At 32.8% G+C, this 22,543-nt stretch overlaps 1 protein-coding gene across 2 annotated transcripts in view; it reads left to right on the top strand.

Moving 5' to 3' along the window:
• LOC124362320 (SH2 domain-containing protein 4B-like) overlaps positions 1-18,786 on the top strand; it is a 107,484-nt gene extending 88,698 nt beyond the window's left edge. For both annotated transcript variants that reach the window (XM_046816729.1, XM_046816728.1), the window contains 8 exons: positions 855-1,022; positions 2,915-3,083; positions 7,508-7,694; positions 12,723-12,879; positions 13,381-13,498; positions 14,508-14,665; positions 16,534-16,731; positions 17,874-18,786. In XM_046816729.1, coding sequence (XP_046672685.1) covers positions 860-1,022; positions 2,915-3,083; positions 7,508-7,694; positions 12,723-12,879; positions 13,381-13,498; positions 14,508-14,665; positions 16,534-16,731; positions 17,874-18,007 — 1,284 coding nt within the window. In that variant the 5' untranslated portion in view covers positions 855-859 and the 3' untranslated portion in view covers positions 18,008-18,786. The remainder of the gene's footprint in view (positions 1-854; positions 1,023-2,914; positions 3,084-7,507; positions 7,695-12,722; positions 12,880-13,380; positions 13,499-14,507; positions 14,666-16,533; positions 16,732-17,873) is intronic.
• Positions 18,787-22,543: the final 3,757 nt, after the last annotated feature.

The raw sequence follows: 22,543 nt of genomic DNA on the forward strand, positions 1-22,543 counted from the left end.
CTGTAGTGTTACTGATTTTTTGTATAACTGAACGGTGGCAAGCAAATTTCCGAAAATGATCCTTCCATCCACAAGACAAACATTAAACAAAGAACGAAACAAAATTATTCAATTACTGCATTAAAAAATCAATATAAGCATTGTGTAACTAGTTTGAAAATTTCAAATAACGGTTTATAAAATTTGTAACATACATATTTCCAATGCGTTTATTTATTTAGAGTTTGAAAAAATAGGCTGTTTGCCTAATTGTCAAAATTTTGGCGTTGAAATGTGAAATCGCCGGCCAGGACCAAAAATTGCTCACTTCTATTTTGCTGTATGATTTGGCGTTCATGGGCATAAAATAAATTATTCAGCACTATCGGATGAAGCATTAAAACTTTGGCACTATTAGAAAACCTTTTGGAGTTACATATAAACATTGTACAAACTTGCTCGGTTGTGGTGGAATCGACGCTAATAAACTCACCCAGTGTTGATGCTGGTAGTAGAATATTTTAGTCCAGATGCTGAATTATTCCATGTGTCGTAACATCATTATATAACCATACAAAGTTGTACAATTTCAAGCGAGTAACCGATAAGATAGTTTAAACAAGTATGCCTACCTTTGAAAATGACGCAGATCAATCTTCAGGGAAATAAACTCCAATCTTAGGCCTCTCGAGTGATTCACAATCTAGCCTTGCTTATCACCAGCAAGATAAAATATGAAATACGAGTCACTCTAGTACAGTTGCCAGTCGCCAATAAGGCACGTTCGATTAGACTTCTCAGCTGTTCGCTATACAGTTTCCTGGAGAGCCTTCCACTAGAGGCAGAACTTTAGTGACGTGTTCTCTGTGCTGCAGGGAGGATGTTGAAGCAGATCCTGCAAGACCTCTGGGTGCACCCTGACATCCTCGCCGAGCTGGATGAAAGCCAGAAGCAGACGCTGTTCTGTCGGATGCGTGAGGAGCAAGTACGCCGCTGGAAGGTGTGGGACCAGGAGGAGCAGAAGAGGCCTCAAAAAATAACAGGTAATTTTTAAACACAAGGCAAGTTTTATTTTTCTAAACTTGGGTAATGTGAGCTGGGAATATCGTATAATCCTTAACGTTGGACAGAGAAAATAAAATTGAAAAGTAAAAAATGTGGATTAGTAAGTTGAAATAGTCTATTTTAAAGCTAATCGTACCGGAAATGGGAGCACCTCTGTGCCTTTATTTATTCTTTAGTTTCTTTCTTTAATTTTCAAATGATTTAAATTATTAAAACTGATTTGTAAACTACACACAATCATAAAATTTGACATATAGAAGCAGAAAAATTATTTTATTGATAATTAAATTACTGTACATAGCTTTTATTGAACATTTGACATTAAAAATTTGAAGGTAGTAATTTTGTAGCCTATAATCTTTTATGAATTTGAATTATTATTCTTAAAATCGCTTGAACAGTTCGATCAGAATAATCTTTTTCGTTATTTCCGGTGTTTATCTCTTGCCAGCTATGCGCCTGCGCCGTCGCCGCCGTGCCTACAGTCGATTGTGTAGCACGACTGCAACACATACCAATCTTTACTGGTACGTATAAGCATCTCCGTCGGCCACCGCAGTCGATAGCATCTCCACAAACTCTGTACAAGATCGCAAGCTACGGGACAAAAATAAGTCAGATGCCCACCATTCACATAACAACATATTACTTAGGAAGTTCGAGCGATTAACAGTAAATAGCTACAGTAACTAGTGTTTATAAGTTCTATTTTTAGTTTTTGGACTGGGAAATGGACATATACTAATATATATGTTCTTGCGAGGGGGAGCACAGGTCCAGTTCATACAAGGGATGTTTCCATTTCGAATGTGAACTTTACACAAGTACAGTAGTAAGATTATAATACTTTGTAATAAAAAATATCAAAAATCTAACTAAAGCTTTGTTGCATTCATTCTCATCGCTAAAATATTTAATATTAAAACCGATAATTTTGTGAGAAAACTTTTTTTTGTGACAATAACTTGTGTATGAGACTTTACCTGTACCAAGCTGAAGATTAGTGATGACTATAAAGTGATCTTGCAGAGATTAACTCAACAATTCATGAATAATTTAAAGGCCACTAAATAAAAAACTAAAAGCAAACAAACACAATTTTATTTGTTTTATTTTTGTTTTTTATTTCGATATTTATTTATCAATAACAATATGTTGCTTTACACATTCACGACCGAGGGGGCCAGAGGCGGAGTGTGATGATACTCGTAAATCAGACACTGGTAGCCAAACAAACATTGTATACTAAAGGAACATTGTATACTAAAGGTAGAGTAGTACTAGCATATAAGTTTATCTATCAGTTTTCAGCAAGTCAAAATAGTTTACTAATATACATAAATATAATAAAATAGTTATTTTGAACTGGTTGTTCAACAGAAGTGGTTGTTCAACACTAAAGAAGAACATCATAATGCAATCTGTCCACTTTAGAAAGCCAGACATTAAGGCTGGTTCTATCTCTGAGGAACATCTGAATAAAAACTGCAGCACCTTCTCTTCTTACCATACATTATCCTCAGAATGAGATTTTGTTGTCCCAAAGGAGTACTTAGTAACTTTGGGCAAAAGTCTTGAAGGCTGAGGGAAATATCGATTAAGATTCTCTAAATCAGCCATATAAACTTCAATAGGTGGAATAAGACAAAATTGTATGGGCTGCACAGGTGTTAATTGGTCTGTTAACTTCTTCCATTTTTAGAAGTTGGATGAATTAAACAGGAGTCATGGTAACTTCTACACTCAGTTCTCATTATTATCATTACATTTATATCCTTAATAACATTCATTTATGTTTATGTTGCTGGTAACTAAAATAATGTTATAAAATTCCAGTAATTTTTAAATGTTGCTTTCACACTTGTTTCAGATAGCAAAACCAGTAGAAAACATGTACAGTTCATGTTAGATGCGGAAGGAGATCCTTGGACTTGGGTTATGGGAGAACATCCAGATGACAAGAGCATTGAACAGATATTGGAGGAGGAGGCTAGGGAGGCTGCCAGGCTTTTAGCTGAGAAGGAGGCACAACAACTAAGGTGAGTGCTTGGACAGGAGTTAAAGACGAAAGTCAAGAATTTACTTTGAAAGACTCGAACAATGCATAATTTGGTGTTAATTGTCTTGGAGGACATTTTGTTTGATCTCAATTGACACCATTTAAACACACATTTATCAATTGATATTGTATTCACACTTTGAAAATACCTCATCACTGATGTTTGGGAACATGAGTTATTAAATCAATGCATGTTGTTTGTTTAAAACATTGACTGTGGCGGACGCACACTGATACTATCCCCACTGTCATAAATTCGGTACATGTCTCTTGTAAGAAACAGGATTTTTGCAGACATTTGCCATCTGCAGTGATAGAAAAATTCAGTAACGCTTTGTTTTGAGCTCTACAATATGATTTCTTCTTCAGGTGAATAGACAACTTAACTACAATCTAGATTAAAATGAACAAATCATATCAGAACATTGTAACATGCATAAGTTAGGAATCAAAACAACCATATTGTGTGTCAACTCAATGCACAATATCTTTAAAACATGTACATATCTAAAGAATACAGGTCACAATAGGGCTACCCTAACTGACCACTAAGAACTCACAAGAGGTCTTTTACAACATTTAAACATTTAATTACATTGAGAGCTGTTTAAAAATGTTATTACTCTAGGTCATGTTTTTTATTCATGGATTTCCTTATTGATTTTTTCAGTCATGTAATGAGGAATAAGTGACAGGCAAATATCATTCTAAAGGTCAATTATATGACTACATATTCTTTTGATTTCACTTTGCATTGTTTTTTTCATTGGTCATATTTTTGTACAAAGGTTAAAATTATATAAAAACGCAATAGGAATTTAGATGAGCTCAGCATCCAGGTATAGCATGAAGAGTGAGTCAAAGTTGTGAAGTGTTCGAAAATGTGACTCACTGGCACCAGAGGTTTCTGATGTACTAATGTTGAAACAAAAAGAACCTATGCTGGTAGACTTCTAAGTCTTAAACAGTTATTTGTAAACTCCTTGGTGATCTATGAAAATAATCAAATATCTTTAAATAATGTAGAAAATGTATCCAGTGCTGATGAATCATCTTTATAACTGATCCTGTTGGTTAAATCCTTTGTTCTGTAATTAAAGAGCTCACTCTGCTGGTAACAGTCTTCATTTTAGCTTCTGAAGGACAATGTTCAACTTTACACTTTTTTATACCTTTATTTTAGTTATTGAACTAAGGGAGATGTTTAACTTTCGTGGGACTGCTGATAGAAGTGAAAACGGAACTATTAAGTTGAGAGTAATTAAAACTATATGCAAAAATTATATGACTTTTTTATGTTTTATTTATTAGTTACATATGATGGGTTAAACAAATCATGAACAAAATATAAATACAAATTATTTGAAAAAATAATTAATATACAATTATCTTAATTATACATAGTATTTATATTTACACGAATTTCAATGAATTCAAGTTTGAACATTATTTTCATTATTTACATCATTGTCATCATTAATTTCGACAATACTTAGATTATCTGTTCGTTCCATCATTTCATTGTATTCTAAAAAAGATATAATAGGTTTATGGTAACTGAAATAAGAAATAAAAATGTTTGATTGAAATTTATCTAAATATCGTATAAAAACAGCATCGATAGTCGTTTTATACTTTGTTGTACTGACTTTTCGATCATTAGACATAGTCAAACCTAATGTTTCATTCAAAAATTCAATTAAAGATAAATTTTTGTCATCTGCGAAGTTAATATTAAAGTCTCCGCTTAATATCAATGTTTAAAAATATATTCGTTGTTTTCATTATTCATTTATCTGTATAAAAATATTAATATGTTTCATACTCACTTTTATACTGAAGTCAATTAATTTAAATTCAATAGATAAACAGTAATCCTTCAATTAAATAATTACAATAATAGTCAAATTAAAAATTCACTTAAATAAACAAAATCCAGTAACCACAAGTTGAACTTCCCACGTGGTCAATTTAACTTTACTTATGTATTCTACACTCTAATACTTAATGTACAACGCGTCACATTTACAATTACAGATGTACTGCTACTATAACGTATTGTTGACGTGACTCACAAAATTATACTTATCCAAAAAGCGTCCAACGCGCACATAATACAGTCAGAAATAGTCGATGTATTAGTGTATACGTGTACACAGGCTACTGTGAGTGCGCTAGTCTGGCTCTCCATAGCTATAGATATACTATTATCATTAGCATATTACATTGCATAGATTTAGTATTAGGCATTTAATATATCATAAATAGCACAAAGTGACTAAAATAGAATAAACAAATTTTCCAAAGATTATTAACGTTTCCATGGAAACCACTTTAGCATGTCGGTGACGCGAACCGAGGATTTTACCCTCTACCAAAACGCCTAAAGAAGTTTTCACTTCAAAAATATGATTAATTAATATACATCTAAACTTGTTTAGTTACCTTTAATAGTATTTTTAGTCCGGGAAAATTTAACATTTTTATATTATTAATATTTAATACATATGAGCTTTGTAATAAAAACCCAAAAGTGTATTATATTATTAATACCTTTTAGTACGGGAGCTAGCAACGTTTCTAAAACAAGAATTTCAGGTCAGCTGAAATTTTGATATGCTGTCTTTCTTGCTCTTTCGGTTGGAGTCCGGGCTATCTGGCTGGCGGTAGTAGTTGCGTTTATTAATGTGCATCTTACCTTCACAGGTAAAAATCCTGGAGTTTAAAAGAATTTTTTTATGTGTAATTTAAAATTTTTTCCCTTTAGATAGATCTACCAGACATTATTTTTTATTACCAGACATTTTTACTGTTGTTAATTATGTGCCATACGCGAAATTTTATTTTTATTAAATAAAAAATTTAAAGTATTTTTGAATGTCTGTAATTTTTATATTATGTTATTTAAACATAAAATAATCTAAAATTAATTTGCCAGACGTTAATTCAGATAGCCCGGACTCCAACCGAAAGAGCAAGAAAGACAGCATATCAAAATTTCAGCTGACCTGAAATTCTCTTTCGAAAACGTTGCTAGCTCCTATACTATTTAACATGAGACATCTTCAATATTTATACAGTGAAAAAGGGGGTAAAAGTATTAGAAATTTAACATTTTTCTTATGAAGTTAAACTGAAGGTCATTATGCTAAAGATAGATCTGTAGGATAGAAGGTACTTCACTAAAATCATGTTGTGTCTGCACACAGTAAATACACTAAATCATTAAGGCCAGCAACATTTTAGCAGGTTGATCATCAAAGCTTGTTGCTGCATGGGACATTAAAAGAGCGTTAACTTCATGTTTGGAAGATTGGGAATTACACAGGGTGTATTGGAACCAATGGGGCTTCTAGGTGATAAATCTAATTATCATTATAGATGTCAAATTGAGGCATAATGGGATTGTAGATTCTTTTTGCCTAAACAATTTTTTCCCAAAGCAAATCCATTCAGTGCTTAAGCACTCCAAAGCTTAAACAAATATATCTCTTTTTTAATTTTAGCCACAATATACTGACAGATGTTATAATAATGTGGATTTATAGGTTTTTTTTAGGTGCATTTTTCTGTTGGAAAAAGTAATCCCTTTATTTTAAGGCGTATTTTATAAAATCCTGTCTTATAATGTACAATATGTTGGAGCCGGCTAAATTTATTTCCAATTAATTTGGATTAGTTAGCCATATTACAAGATTTTAAACAAAAAACAAATGAAGTTTTGTATTTACAATAAGTCTTCAATATCTAATATTTTTATAAATATAAGTTTAATGTGCAGTTTAATGTCTCTATGCATAATTTCACTCGGAGGAGATAATCTAGGTAACTGCATGGGTGTTGGAAATCTGTTAAGTTGCTGAGAACTACTTGGTGTGGAAAACTTAGGAGTAGAGAACTGTGCCCTAAATTAGCTAATTTTTGTAATCAGAAATTTTTCATGCTCTAGCCAACTCAGTAAGAAACATTTTTGGAAAAGGTACATATAATTGAGGCATGTTTTAGTAGGTTTAATCACTCCTTAATTTAATTTATTTCTTTATATTCCTTCCTATATGTTCTCTGTTAATATTTTTTTTTATTTTATGGTTTTTTTAAAGGGGAGGTTGATTCCCCGTTAAGACAATCTACCTGTACTCATAGGCCACTGGTCTGTGGAGGATCTTATCAAACGGAATAAGTGGGAAAGTTAATACAGTACAAGGTCGATGGTACTGATCATAAATGATATGGTCACAGACAAGATTTGAACTATCTCTAACTCAGATCAGAAGTCTGATGTCATAGATCACTCAGCCACTTTCTCCTTCTTTGTTATCCCACAGTTGTAGATGTGTTATAGATTTATAAAATAAGAAAGTGGTAGAAAACTATTGGCATCTGTAGTCTGAATGTCCTGTGCAGATTATCAGTTGAGGCAGAGTTGACAGAGCTGTTGGATATAAACCAGAAGCAGTTGGCAGCCATGGAGGCTGCTCAAGGTCCAGAACATGAAGACATCTACTGCTCCGTCGCTGAGGTCAAGGACAGAATAAAGGTTCCGATTTTGCCTTCCCCAAGAGACGCCCTTCAGGAAATTTCATTAAACAAGGTAACCATACGCTTCAGAAGGTGTAAAGCCTATGGAGAAAGCCTATGAAGGTGTAACTGACATGGAGAAAGAAATAAAAATGTACATTTATGGGGTTACTAAATATGATGAAAATTCGAAAAATATTAAACTGATAATTAACTAACATTAAAGAATCTTACTCAAAGATGTACTCAGTCATTGAGTTTCATCTGATTTTAAAGTTGGGATAAATAGTTTGAAGATTATAAATTCCAGTACTCAGACAATATACGATTGTTTTTAACTACCAACTTACTATGGTATGTGTCTTATTATAAGATTAATTATTTCAAACTCGTTAACTTTCTGATTGCTCAGTACTGTACTTACGTTAGTCTAATCTGAATCAAGTACAATAAGGTTGGTCTTCCTTTTCTCCAATTTCACAGCCATGAAGTAGATTGTTCAAGAAGTAGAATGGCCATACAATGAAAATGTATAAACTCATATTACATTCATTCCAGGCAGTTTATGAAAATAATGTATTTTAATATAGTCTAGAATATGCAATGTGATTAGTAGGCCTACTGATGCAAATAAATAAAAACACTTCCACACTTTTACAATATTAATTGAAAATCTCCTCTTCTTAGTATCATGAACAGCCCCTTTACAATTAACATTAACTATAGGAATACCAGCAAAACATCAGCAACAAAATATCTAAAAAGATAACCGCTTTGAACTTTGACATCATACAGCTTTTATCAATTTCCTTGTTTTGATAGAACTGATTCACTTCCTGATGGTAGCATTACAGAAGTGAGGCACAGCACAGTGTACTCTAGAACATGGCCTCAATCAATGTGAGATGTACAATGTGTTTGGATAAGTTTGTTGACAGTGAAACACGTATTGCTTGTTACAAGTGTCAAGGTGTCTTCCATCTGGTGTGTGTTAATCTGCCAGAGAGTGTATATAATGGTTTAACAGAGTTAAGTTTGAAGATTTGGACTTGTGTCCCATGTCGATTTGAAGAAGAAAAGCACTTTGGAACGTGTTTGGAAGAAAATGACATTAACTGGGTGACTTACTATAGGATCCTTAATAACTATTCTTAAATTTTCTACATTTTCAAGCACAGTAGTTAACATAGACACAGTTAGGTTATTTTATTTGACGTTTATTTTCCTAATTTTTCATTTCATGCTTTTTTGTTTTTATTTTGATCTACAAATCAAAGATAATTAGTTCAGTCTAACTGCCTTTGATGCAAACTGTTCTGTTGAATGTGTGGCACGCCCAAACTTTCTAAAACCACCCTAGGTACAAATTCTGTTCACTTTTTATACGTTATTTATTTCAGTCTTGTTAAACATCTAACCAAATCACCTAAATAGCTGTTGTTTATCTGTGCTGTATCAGTTTACAATCAATAAAATTAACCATTAAAACTTTTTAAATGTAACTCTTAGAGAAACAGACACCCAACTATTAGAATATTGTAACGTTAAAGTGCAAACTATGGACCAGCTTTCTAATTACTATGTCATTGAAATAAAAAATGTTTATACATTTATAAACAAGCTTATTGAAGTCGATAAGGAATATTTATTTATTGAAGGAGGAGCACTTCTTATTGGAAAAAATATTTTCTATTATTTGATAACGTAAAAGTCACAGTTATCCAATAGTTTTATTTTTTTCACACAAGGCCTTTCGACATCAAAGATGCCATTTGTTAGGTGTGAAACCTAAATAAATAGAAAATATTTATTAAGTTACATTTTCAGGCTATAGTTTTGTTATTTGTAAACTAGTCTAAAACACAAGCCGTAAAGCTTGTTTTGTTACAAATTTAAATGTCCATGGACCCAATGAAAGCAATAAGTACAAATTGTAGGATACTAAGTACTTGAAGAGAAGCCCATATTACCACAAATATGATTTTAATTTGGATAAGCTCAACCTTGTAATAAACATAAAACAATTAATGGTTGTTTACTGCTGATAATATCAATAGGCCCTGGTCATTACTTGTGGAGGTTTGACCTTCACCTTTGCCCCTCTTCTATGTTAATCTTTAATTACATGTTACTTACATTTTAACCATTCATTATTTTATTTGTATTTACCATTTCTTACTAATCTATAGATAGATATATGTAACATTATTAGTTATTAGATGCAGATGATCATGTTTACCTGATATACTCACTTTTGGGGATTGGTCAATGATGTGATATGCCAAAAAATTTACTTTTACGTCAGAACATTATACAACAAATCATTATCTATCTATTCTAGTTAAAAGCTCCAATTTTTATCTGTTATATTTGAACCACAGATTCTGTTTGGCCCACAGCCAAACCCGATTATTCATGATATAGTTAAGCTTATCCAAATTAAAATAGAATTTATAATAATATAAGCTATCTATAAAGTACAATGTGGAGTTCAAGTACTTAGTATTTCAGAATTTGACCTTTTTCTCTGAATGAATATATAGGTGTTTAATTATTGAATAAAATAAACTTTAGGTCATGTGTTTCAGAATATTACAACTATTTAAGAAACAATCAACTTTAGTGTGTAGAAAAACATAACTAAATAAATATTTATTAATGATTTTTATGAACTTATTTTAAACATATAGGCCTGCAAAATTTTTATTTGAATGACACAGTTTATCTTTTTATCCCTTTATGTGCCGAGTTCTCAGTGGTGTTGTTACAGGATACTGTTGGGTTTATTTGCCACTCTAAGAGCTGCTCCACAATCAGGGAGAATGTAGCGTGTTTCGTAAATTAAACTGCCATCAGAATCTCTTGAATCATCATGTCAAGTTGTGGTAAATTAAATCCGCATCCCAATCACCATCATTTTCAGAAAAGTTATACCTCTGAATGCCTAACTCACAATAATGTATCCAGACAAATTTAAAATTGTTAAAACATCCATATTGATATTACAACTATTTCCTGCCATATTGACTGACCACGATCAAAATAGAAATAAATAAAGAAAAACTTGTATTAGGAATTCCAAAAATGCTATTGAAAAGAACTATAAAACAATAATGTTCTGTTTTTAACATCCAGGTATAACTTCATCAGTGTGCTTCCATGATAGTTCCTTAGTTGACTGTCAGAATGTAGTGACAATTAAACAGCACTACTGTGGATTTGTAGCAGTTAAAATAAATACTACGGATCCAATGTGTATAGTATTACAGTTGAAATGCGTCATGTAGCGAAGCAGCAGTTTGAAACATGTTAACAGTTGCACACAAAGATGAGATCGCCCTTATTAACAAAGATGGTTGAGGGGTTATAGTTAAATTTTTCCTATTCATGGGTTTCTGTTTCTTTTAGAGTTGCAAGGTAAAAAGATTAAAGTGTTGATATTGTTGATTGTAAATTAGGTAAGTGTGTTTTTATCTTCTCCTGTATTTTTAATTCCATTTTATATAAAACATTCTGGTAACCCACATTAATTCTGTTGGACAGAGACTAAATCAACTAGACATTAAACCAGTTGTGGCCACATAAGGTTTAACACTCTGTACTAGATAGTGAGGTATTGGCACACTGATCAATCACTGACAGTTGGACTGCACCAACAACACACATTACATCACTTATGACTGTAAGAGTGTTAACATTCTGACCTATAGAGTATAGGTAACACCTATAGAGAATAGGTATTGCAACACCAATGTTGCAAGATGGTTAGACAGACTGATTCAACTACACACATAATTATACCATTTATGGCCAGGCCCATTCTCAGAACGGTTTTTTCGGACAGTTTTTCCTGGGCCTCACCTCATTTAAAAGGACCGTGTCGACGGACGATGCGGTTTCGGGACATAATGGGCCCGGCCAAATATCTTTTCAGAGGCTGTACAAGGGTTGACATAGTGTACTGTTGGTAGAGATGAGGTATTGCAACACCTATCTTTCAAGACAGTTACACTTAACGGACTAGATACATTACATCAACCACAGCTATACAACACATAATTCCTTGGTTGTCTACAGTTATAATTCCACATGATTCCTTGGATCTTGCCGGACAGTTAGATTGTACAGAATACATCGTTGGTATTGACCTCGAAGCAGTTCGCACACAGTTGTAGATATAGTTTGTTTATAAGTATTTTCTTTCATGTTTGACTCAACTTTGGATTTGTTGTTTTATTTTGATACTTATGAATTTGTATTACATCTGTTATTAAAATGAGTACCAATTTTTATTCAGATTATGATGAAGTTTAGTCACATAATAAATAATTATGTATACTCCAAATCTTTTCTATATAATTCTTGTAACTGTCATAATAATGTTACTTTCTAGACTGTATGCTGTTGCATTGTGATTATACATTAATATGTTTCAAAATTATACAAACACACATAAAATAATGGTTAACTGCCTCACTTATTAACTTATTATTTACCTTAATAATTTCTATATTCAAATTTTAAAAGACCTTCCAGATATACTTGGGCAAGCTGTTTTGATTTCAACATGTAGTCCAAGTAATGTTTGTATGCAATTATTCTCTTATAGTCACTGGTTTCCATAAATACAAATCATATATATGATACAGCTATAATACTTTCAACAAAATTCTACTTAGGACTAGAAATGGCCTAAAAGCCATTGTATAGCTCTATTTTGGAAGTAATCAAAATAGGATCTCTGAATCCTCTCATTGTACATCTTCATCTTTCCTTTAAGGTAAAAATGAAAAGTACCTTGAGGTGAAAGACAACTTTCTTCCATAAGATATATCTCTGTAAACGATTGTTGTCTTTACAATACTAGTAAATGTACAACTAAACCTCTGTTTAAATTACTATAAACAAAACACATAACCTGTCTCTCAAAATAAATAATTCGTTTCCAAAAGATAACAATTTTGTAATTAAAATAAAATGTATAATATACTATTACCCTTAAATTATCTCATCTAACATTATATGAATTTTGCTATTAAAAGAGTTGCACTGTATGAGATATTTGAAAGCACTCAAACCTATAAATCTCTTTTATGTTTAGCCTCACAAAGTATCACAGAGAGTGGCAATGTGGGAGAAGAAGGTCATGGAGGAAAGGACTTCTCAGATTTTCAAAGGGATTCAAAAGAAGAAGTTGGAAGCAGCAAAAGAAGCAGAGGAAGCAGATGAGAAACGAGAACAGTTATGGAAAGAACAAGGTACTATAGTCTTCTCATTATAAAAATGTTATTTTGTAAGCATTGTTTGGGCATTTCAATATAATGTACACATTGAAGATTGTCTGGTTTTACATATTGTAAAATTGTCGAATTTAATTTTTTCAATCTTACAAAAATGGAACGTCAACTCATAAATTAGATAAATACAAAGTAATGAAATTATACAATAAGCATTTCAAACATTTTTGAATACTGAAACAGCAAATGAATTATCTATTTGAACTCAGTAGAAATGTTCACTCATCATGTACAAACTGAATCTAGAAATAATCCTAGTGGCAGAATGACTCATAAATAATTCAAGATGAATCATTCAAGTTGTAAGTTTAATTTATTTTAAAAAGACTCTCACAAAAATGAATTATAAATATTTTGAAAGCTCAGCATTCTTCTTGGGTTTGAATAGGATTACAATTTTTGACCAATCAATAGTAAATCTTTTGGATTTATTCCTAATGTTTTTATGGTCTATATTTACAGAAAAGAAGGCCAAAGAAGCTGAACAAAAGATACGAGAAATCGCACGTCTTGCTAGAGAAGAACATAGAAGATCTGTTATGGATGTGGAAATGGATGTTCCCCAGCAGTCTCCTGACAGGTACATGTCCTGCAAATTTATTAAATATTTTTTAGGAAATTTTTTTTACTACAGATAAAATTCTTAGAATAATACCTGTGGTTGATACGATATGTAAAACTATGAATGGTCATCATAGCGGAGTTTTATACAAATTCACTTAAGTGCACATTATCTGATCTGAAGCAATTTAAGTTAAATTATTGTGAGGGCCAGGTGCTCTAAGGTTACTATTACTGAAATCCGAATGATCAGGAGTGGGGAAAAGTTTGTAAACTGTTCAAAAATTTTTATTGATCAACTGTCTAAATTAATGAAAATTTCAAAATAAGTTTATTTAATTTTGCTAGATAATTAGACTGATAATTGAAAAAATAATGAGTTATATGGATTAATCAATCAGCAATTGGAAATCTTGTGTATCTACAAAGGCTTTATTTTCAACCTTCAATCTGCGATGTGGGCAGCAGTCGATCATGCATATTCTCCATTACATAATTTGTCACTGCCGAGTTCAAGTAGCTAGTTTGCACTGAGCAGCAATCGAATAAACATGTCCGCCTCTATTGCATCCCCTACCAAATGTGCATGGAGGAGTTTCATTAATTTTCTGTAAGCAGAAAGGAATTGTGAAGCAGAGATCCATCGTAGAATGTGCTGTGTTTCCAAAGAAAACATTATGAATGATGGTGTTTTATGTGAGTGTTGTAAAAAACTGACTACTTGAACTCGACAGTGACAAATTTAGCGGGGAAATGTTCATGCGCTATCAACTACTGTGCATACTGCAGACCTGCCACATATTTGGCCGTCATGGCGTGAGATCAGAGGTTGAAAAATTACCCTCGTATAATATGTATAGGATGGGGGGACACTTAGATTGTTTATTTTGTTGGATTGTATCATTCTAGAGGAGAGACAACTGAAGGCAAATTGATAAACCATTTATACATTTGATTATTGTGATGTATTAATAGTAGTACTAAAATGTTTTTGGAGTGTGGTATTGAATACTTCTTTTTATCAACAGTCCTACACCACCCAAAGGACTGACAGCGGAGCAGCTTGAAATTGGAGGGCCCAAACCACCGAGTAAAGAAGCCATCGTGGAGTGGTTCCGCTCGAGTGAGCTTGCCCGGAGAGCAGGTTTAGAGCCTTACCGCAATGTTGTTGCTCCTTGGTTCCATGGTAAGTCAATTCCTATAGGTAATACATTTTTTTAATGTTGTTGACAATAAAGCCAATCTCACAAAAAAATAGTTTTGTAACTATGTTTAAATTTTTTCCGTTTTCAAATTTTACATATAGAATAGAAACACTTCTTTATTGAGGTGATATTAGGACTACGAGGTCCTTTCTTACATTTAACCTCTTAAACAAAAATAATCTTAACAATACAATAAAAGTTTATTTAACTTTACTAACACAATATTCCATTCATTATCACTAAGAAGTTGGGCGTGGTGATTGGTTGCATGACAGGATAGTTATTAGGAGTGCAGGGAGAAGCAGCGGAAGGGGGAGGACAAACTGGTCACAGAGTTCATATAGGTTATATGAAAGTACACAAAATATAATATCTTGTTGACATAATAAAATAAACTCTTCTACTCTGTGTATATGAGTAGCTATTTCTGCTAAAATAAATATTTAAAAATAAGTCTCTTTTGGAAACTTCTGTTGGGTGTTTACATCAAAACACTATAATTACTATAATTATAAACCAGGAGAATTTCAAGAATTCATAATATTTGTTATAAGGCCATTGTTATCTGATTATTTATTGTTATGTGGATATTTCTAGCATGATTATTTAAACTTGTTATTGTAAACTATTGAACATATATAATAATAGGATTTGAAGTAACAGGTTCAAAATATTTCATCTGTGAATACTCAGCCTAATTGAAAAATATCTTCTGTTCTGTAACAAAGATGCCAGTTTTACATATATTTTAAATAAAACTGAAAATACTGATGCAACTCCAGCGTAAAATATACTGTTATTGGGCTGATATTTTACGGGTTAAATTTTATCATGGAAAACTCTTTAATAGCACTAATAGTGGCTTTTCAAACCAAAACTCAAAACATGATGGCTTATAGTAATGTCTGAACGGAACAGAACGTAATGTCTGATTTGACTGAAATAAATGTATAAAAGAAGGATACCTGATATTGGGTTTCTTTTAAATTGTGGAAATAACATTACTCAACTTTCATCCAGAGTGCATTGAAACCATGACAATTGCAGATAGAATCACAAAGCAATGCACCTGACACAAAGTGTAATTTATTGACGGCTGAGAAAGCCATTGAGGTGGTGGGGGGTTGTGGTGGGCAGTAAGTCTGTTTTGAACTGTTGGGGAATAAAATATCGATTAGGAATATAAATATTGATATAATTCCTAGATTTGACCAAGGAAACAGGTGATTAAAGCGATCAATAATCTAAGAGTATTGTTTCAGTTTTACTGATATTCATACTTTCCAAGAACAAAAACTGAGAGTACAAAAGTAAACAGCAAACTGGGTGGCATGAGAGGCAAATATTTTTATCTTTTAGAGAATTAGTGTGATTATAAATATGATGGCTTGGATATTTTGTGCTTCTTTCCTGCAAATGCAATTATGTACTTCGAATATGCCTAGTTACATAATAAAATATTGTATGGTTTGATCATATTACATCATAAGTGCTCTCATTAAGAAAGCTCTGGTTTCTGACTTTAGGTTTTCCACCACTGACCTAAATTAGTTGAATCCATACTGAAATATTTGGAGCTTTACAATAACACATCAGGAAATGTATCATATAAATTTGAGTACTTTCATCGGTTTTCATAAGTCCTATTTCACTCTTTGACTTCAGTGCTAAATGAAACATCGGAATTTAGAGTCCAATTTTTCTAAAGTGGATAAGGAAATTGGAATATATTCCACTTATCTCTGGAGTGCTATGCCATTTAGAAAGGATATGTTTCTAAAGTCAGGAAAATTCATGTGAAGCGGCAGGCAACAGCTAGTAAATAATAATTTAATTACTGTGATTACAGGTCTGATATCAAGACAGGAGGCAGAGTCCCTGCTGAATCACCAGCCAGTTGGTTGTTTCTTGGTGCGAGTTTCTGAACGAATCTGGGGCTATGCCATCAGCTACCGAGACTCCGACCGTTGCAAGCACTACCTGGTCGATGCTTCTAATGGCCACTACCAGTTTCTTGGCACAAACCAGATCGCACACAACTCCTTAGGTACGCACATGCACAATTTGTTCTTGATATTAGGTTAGATAAGAAATTAGCTGGATTAGTCCCTTGAAAACTGTCCGATAGCACAAAAAGTGAATATAAAAACCTAGGCTACTTTAAAGGGATTTGCACGGTTTAAGGGGAATAGAACTACAAGTCACATCCAGTAGCTTTTGTTTTAATGTTATGGATTGTAAAAAGGACTTCCTTTTAGACAGATCAATATTATTATTGACCACCCAAATATATCATTATAAAGCCAGGGGTTGAGTATAATTAATTAAAAATCCAAGCATGGAAACCAAGTAGATTAAAGTCCTGATGTAGTTTGAGCTGCTAGGGTCCTTCAGTACCTCACACTATGCAGAATTTGAAATACACGGAAGTAATGACAAAATAAACAGTAATTTGTTGGAATATTGGAATGAATCTTTAATTAAATTCTTTTTTCAAAGCCATCTCAAACAACTGACATAATAGGACCCAAAACAGAATATGGCCTGAATATTGCATTCTTTAAAAAGAAAAGAAAACTCAGGGAAAGAGAGTATAACCAAAACTGGTTCCTTTGGGAAGCAACCCAGGGCTAATATAAACCTATAAAACTATGGCTATAAGTGAGCTGAGAAGCATATACTTGTATGATAGAAGAGAGATAATATGTAGCTTGCTTTAAGAGAATACTAATGATTATGTCAAGATAGACAGGATACCTTATATTCTGTAGGTTAGTGGAATGTAATGCACAGACAAGAAAAGAGCCAAATCCTATTCCAGCACAGGTTAGGCAAGAAAAGTTACCCATTCAAATGATAAAGTTCTTTGAGGAGATAGAGTTGTTATAAGTGCTTTAACGGAGATTGTAACTATTAGTGAAGTGGAATAGGTCACCTTTGCCTTTCTTTCATTCTTACTCAGTACCACAGAAAATATAAAACACTGAATCCTTATTGAAACAACTCAAAGTACCATAATAATCAAACCTAGAGACTACCCTTTACTGAATATAGTGCAATACTAGTGAATTCTATATAATAGCCCTAGTGCTAATCTCGGTAAAGCATTTAGGTGTGGACTGTCTGTATTCATACAATACAATTAGTGACACTCAAATTGCAGTGATTTCATTTCTCGTTTTGTTACAGGGGAACTTATTAAGTACCACAGCACACAACCTATTACTGTATTGGGCGGAGAGCTGCTTGTTCTGCCCTGTGCTAGGCCTGAAACTATGCCTGCCATCTGTCAGGGACTGGGCTTGTTGGAACACGTCCGGTGATAGTCCCACATCCACTCCTACCTTGCTTCTAGTATTTATTGTGAACTGCTGTACATACTCTTGTAATTTAATGATACACTAAAGTGATATAGGTTTAAGTTGTTTGTATCGATTGTAAATACTTTTAAACATCAGACTTGTTGTGTTGTCTCAGTGCGTGCGAGTTGTGTTATGTGGGTGCAAAGTGTAAAGTGTGCTTGCAAAGTGGACATTTACACATAAAGGCCTGTCAATTGTCTAGTCCGTTATGAGTTGGAATTGGGTTGATATACCAACCAATTTTTTTTACCACACTCTTACTCAGAATATAGAGAGTTTTAAAGGTTGAGACAATGTAAAGTGTCCAACTGCTATTGACGATATGTAAATTTTGTGTATTTAGAAAATAATTATCTAAAATTGATTGTAGTTACAATAAAATATACAAAAAATTATAAATTAATTAAATAATGTAAAATTTTTTGAACAATTTTGTATTTAATAGCACTTCAACAGTAGTATCAAAAATTTCTCAGAGGATAACAAACATGTAAATAAATTGTGTCTTTACATTCATTATTTTTAAGACTATATTAGTTGTTTTTTAATTGTATGTGTTTTCTACATTGTATAGCACATAATTATCCTACCAGATAGTCATAACCTCAATGAATGTGATTAAAAGAAAATGTACATAATTTACTGAGTCATATAATTAGTTTAGCTGAGTTACTACTTTGTTATTCTTATACTACTCTTATATATTTTATATCCTAATTAAAGAGCTGTGCCTTATTCAATTAGTGTGATCATTTAGTCCTTGTATAATCTTTGAGCAGGTGAGATAAAAATTAATTTCCATGTGAAATACCTAATACAGCATTGTCCAAAAACATGTTACTATGCATACCACATATATGCATAGTAACATGTATGTGGTATGCATAGTAACATGTTTTTGGACAATGCTGTATTAGGTATTGTCCAAAAACATGTTACTATGCATACTGTATTAAATAATTTTAACTTGCATGTATCATTTTACTAAAATATGCTAATTCAATGTAAATAGTAACATATTTCTGAAATGTATAGCGACTTCAGTTGTTTTAAGGCATATTGATTCTTTGCTTAACACATACGCTGCAGGAACATACATTAAAGAGAACCTAAAAAACTGGAAATTAAAAATTCATAAAAACTTTCCGTAAGTATTCTGAACATTAGAATATGGCCCCATTTTGAAGTTGAAGTGGTCTTACCTGCTGGCGTGTAATCTGCATAGCCTGATATTAACCGTCACACTTCATTGATGTGTCATAGTCAGTTTCATTGTTTCTTACTAAAAACCGCCTTTTAAAATGCTCAAAGTTTATTTTACACATTATTTACACATTTAACCTCCTAAACTACCCATCTCAACAAAATGTACAAGTTGTCATGGTATGTTTGGAAACACTTCTGAACACACACACCAGGTTTCTCAGATCAGGTCTCACAGTAGTATGGTGTATTTACCCTTTTCCCATCTTTCCAGCATATGTGACATATTTTCCTTTTTAGCCCATTTCTATTGTCTAGATTAGTGTTTTTCTTGACCTTATGTGCAGTTTAACGTAGTCCCTTTTGCGATGGAGATTCTACCAGTTCTACTTGTGCCGGCACTAACGATCTAGTGACTTCTTATCTGAAATCATATAATGTTTTTTACATTCTGTACACAATATGTAAGCCATGGCCATTCAACAAAAACATTTGTGTAATATGGATGACAATCGTTTTGTACCATCACATTGACTTTCTGTTTACAGGGGTAGTAACTGAGCATTTGATCAGCCCTATCAACTCCACTCATAAATACATTATATTTTATAATGGGAAGATACTTTAGTTTATTTTTACCTCTCTTTTTTACTACATGTGCTTTGTAATGATGTACGTCACAACCCGCTTGTCCTTCTATTTGCCAATCATAATGCTAATCTCGTATCTGGCAATTGTTTTACCAGTTTTTAGTGCTGCTGATTTTACATCAGCTGGGACAAGTTTACGGTCTTCCCGCAAAGTCCTATGGAGTATGTTTTGTGTACCAGGAGTCTTCAGGACAAACTATAGCTTTTATACAAATTGTCATATAGACAGAGTGCCCGTTTTCTAATTTTTCCTTCAACAAATTCATCACTACTTTGTCTTTGTATCCTTTCCTGCCTACAATTTCATCATCATAATCAGCATAGACAAAAAATTTCAAAATTAGTGCTTGTTGCTCAGTCAATGTATAAAATTTGACACCATATTAATTTATGGCGTTTTCCTTTAATATACTGGTGAAAAAACAACTTCCCACACCACAGGACCATCGCTTCTTCGAGAGACAATTCTTTTTGAGGTTAATAACCCTCAAATGTTTTATTGTTAAAACAATTCACTACCTATTCCACTTTTTTGACTGAATTCTCCTTTTATTCCTATTTTGGATTTTAACTGCAGTGAAGGCAAGACAAAATGTTCAAAAATCTATTTCTGGACATACTTTTTCTGAAGTATTGTAGACCAAATAGCAGATCCATTTAGCAGTAATATTGGATTCTGTTTAGACAAATCGTACCCATATGCAATAAAAACTTTGAGTTCTGCCACTGTCAAGTTTTTTCATGAATTTATTTTTCACTTGGGGGTCAGACTAGGTTTGAAATAAACCTGAAGAGCATATTCATTTTTATACTTACAAATTTCTTCAAGGAAAACAAGGTCAACCAAAAATTTACACCCCTTAACTGATGTTGGTACTAATAATGTGTAGTTCTCGTGAACTCGATTGATCTCATGCCTGTTGTTGTTAAAGACCATTGAAGAGCAGTGTAATATACGTCGATCTTCATCAGGTTTTATGATTTCTCCATATCTTTGGATTCAGTATCCATAACCCGTTGAACATCGTTGTCTTCATTTATATCACTGTCTAAATGTTCAACATTATGCATTATTTCACCATCCTCTAAAACCAGATTGTCCAGGTTGGGAAGGATCCATTGTGTTGTATTGTCCTGCACCAATACAATAAAATAAGGTACTATCACTTCAACTAAACCCATTGTAAGCCAAAAATTGTGAACAACTATTGTAACAGTCTAGTAGAGTATTTGAAACTAAAGCCTACAGCTGTTCTGTTAGTTCCGCTCCATTCTGCTTGTGTGAAGTGTGCCACATGTCACACCTAGTTTGATTACAGAGAAAAAACTGACAATAGAAACACTTTATATTATTTATGTTTCCAAAAAAAAAATTAAAAAAAGTGTTTACATTTTACAAATTACCTATGAACCTAAAAATTCCCCAAAAACTAAAACCAATGTAACCCTATGTGAATAAAGACTTGAAAAACCATGTGGTCTCAATTGCCTTCAACAGATAGCTAAGCAATAATGAGGCTTAAAGCTTACCGACGGTGTGTAACTCACTATTTGGTAAACATTGCTCTTACATGCCTGCGTGTAACCCGCAGCGAATGTGTTACAGTTTTTTTATAACAATGTATGATTTGCTTTCTGGGTCATACCACACGAAATATTGTTGGTACAATTACAGCCTTGAGATATTTTGATCTCACTGTGGGGAGTCATCTTCAGTCAAGAGATATCTGAAGATTATATGTCAATGTTGAGTTTAGCTCCAGTTTACTTCCTGCTAAGTGCAGTACCTGACACTGTCACAGACTTGATTCCTGGAATCTGGAGTCCACATCTGTCAGAAGAGATTAAAAGAGTGGGGAATGAGGACGTCCAAAATGAACTCTTTACATGGTTTTTAATTTAGTTGAGCCAACCTCTTGTGCTACGATCCATTGTGTAATGAAATCCCTGTGTTTTTGGGAAGTATTTGGCTATTTAGGTAGTCTCCTATATATTCCGTAAGCCACAGCAAGTTACGTAGCTTAACAATAGCTGTTACAAAACTCAGCTGTTTTTGACAGAAGTAGGCTTCTCAGACCTGATTGTGTATAAAAAAAAAAAAAAAAGTAAAGAATGTCTTATTTTACCAGGCGAAAAAACATCTTATTGATGAGAGTACATAGCAAACTCAAATGTGGCATACAAATTTCTTAAACTGGAAGTAAATTACAGTCGTTGAAAATAGATGATTTATGACTAATGTAGGTTTCTATGCACATACAGGTCTTAGAAAGTAATAAATACACAGGCAAAACCTTAAATAAGAGCCATTAGCAATTTTGATTAACCTGTTCACCTGTTATGGAGCTGTTCACCATAATATTTGTATTAAACTAGCCTAATTCTGTTTCCAAACTACATATAACATTGTACATATACATATACGTATAACATATAACTACAGTGTTTGCGTTAACTGAAGAGTTAAGGATTTTTACTTTAAGAATCCTCTACACTGGCCTTATTTAGATCAGTTGTTAAAGAATTCCTTTGGAGATATTTAATCAAATATCGTGGAATGGAGTTATTTCACAGGTACTTATCAAATCTTTCCTCCAGCTAGCTTTGATTATATATTTCAACTTAAAAACCAATATTGATTACC

The sequence above is a fragment of the Homalodisca vitripennis genome, chromosome 5 (assembly GCF_021130785.1).
Source record: "Homalodisca vitripennis isolate AUS2020 chromosome 5, UT_GWSS_2.1, whole genome shotgun sequence".
NCBI classification, from domain to species: Eukaryota; Metazoa; Arthropoda; class Insecta; order Hemiptera; family Cicadellidae; genus Homalodisca; species Homalodisca vitripennis.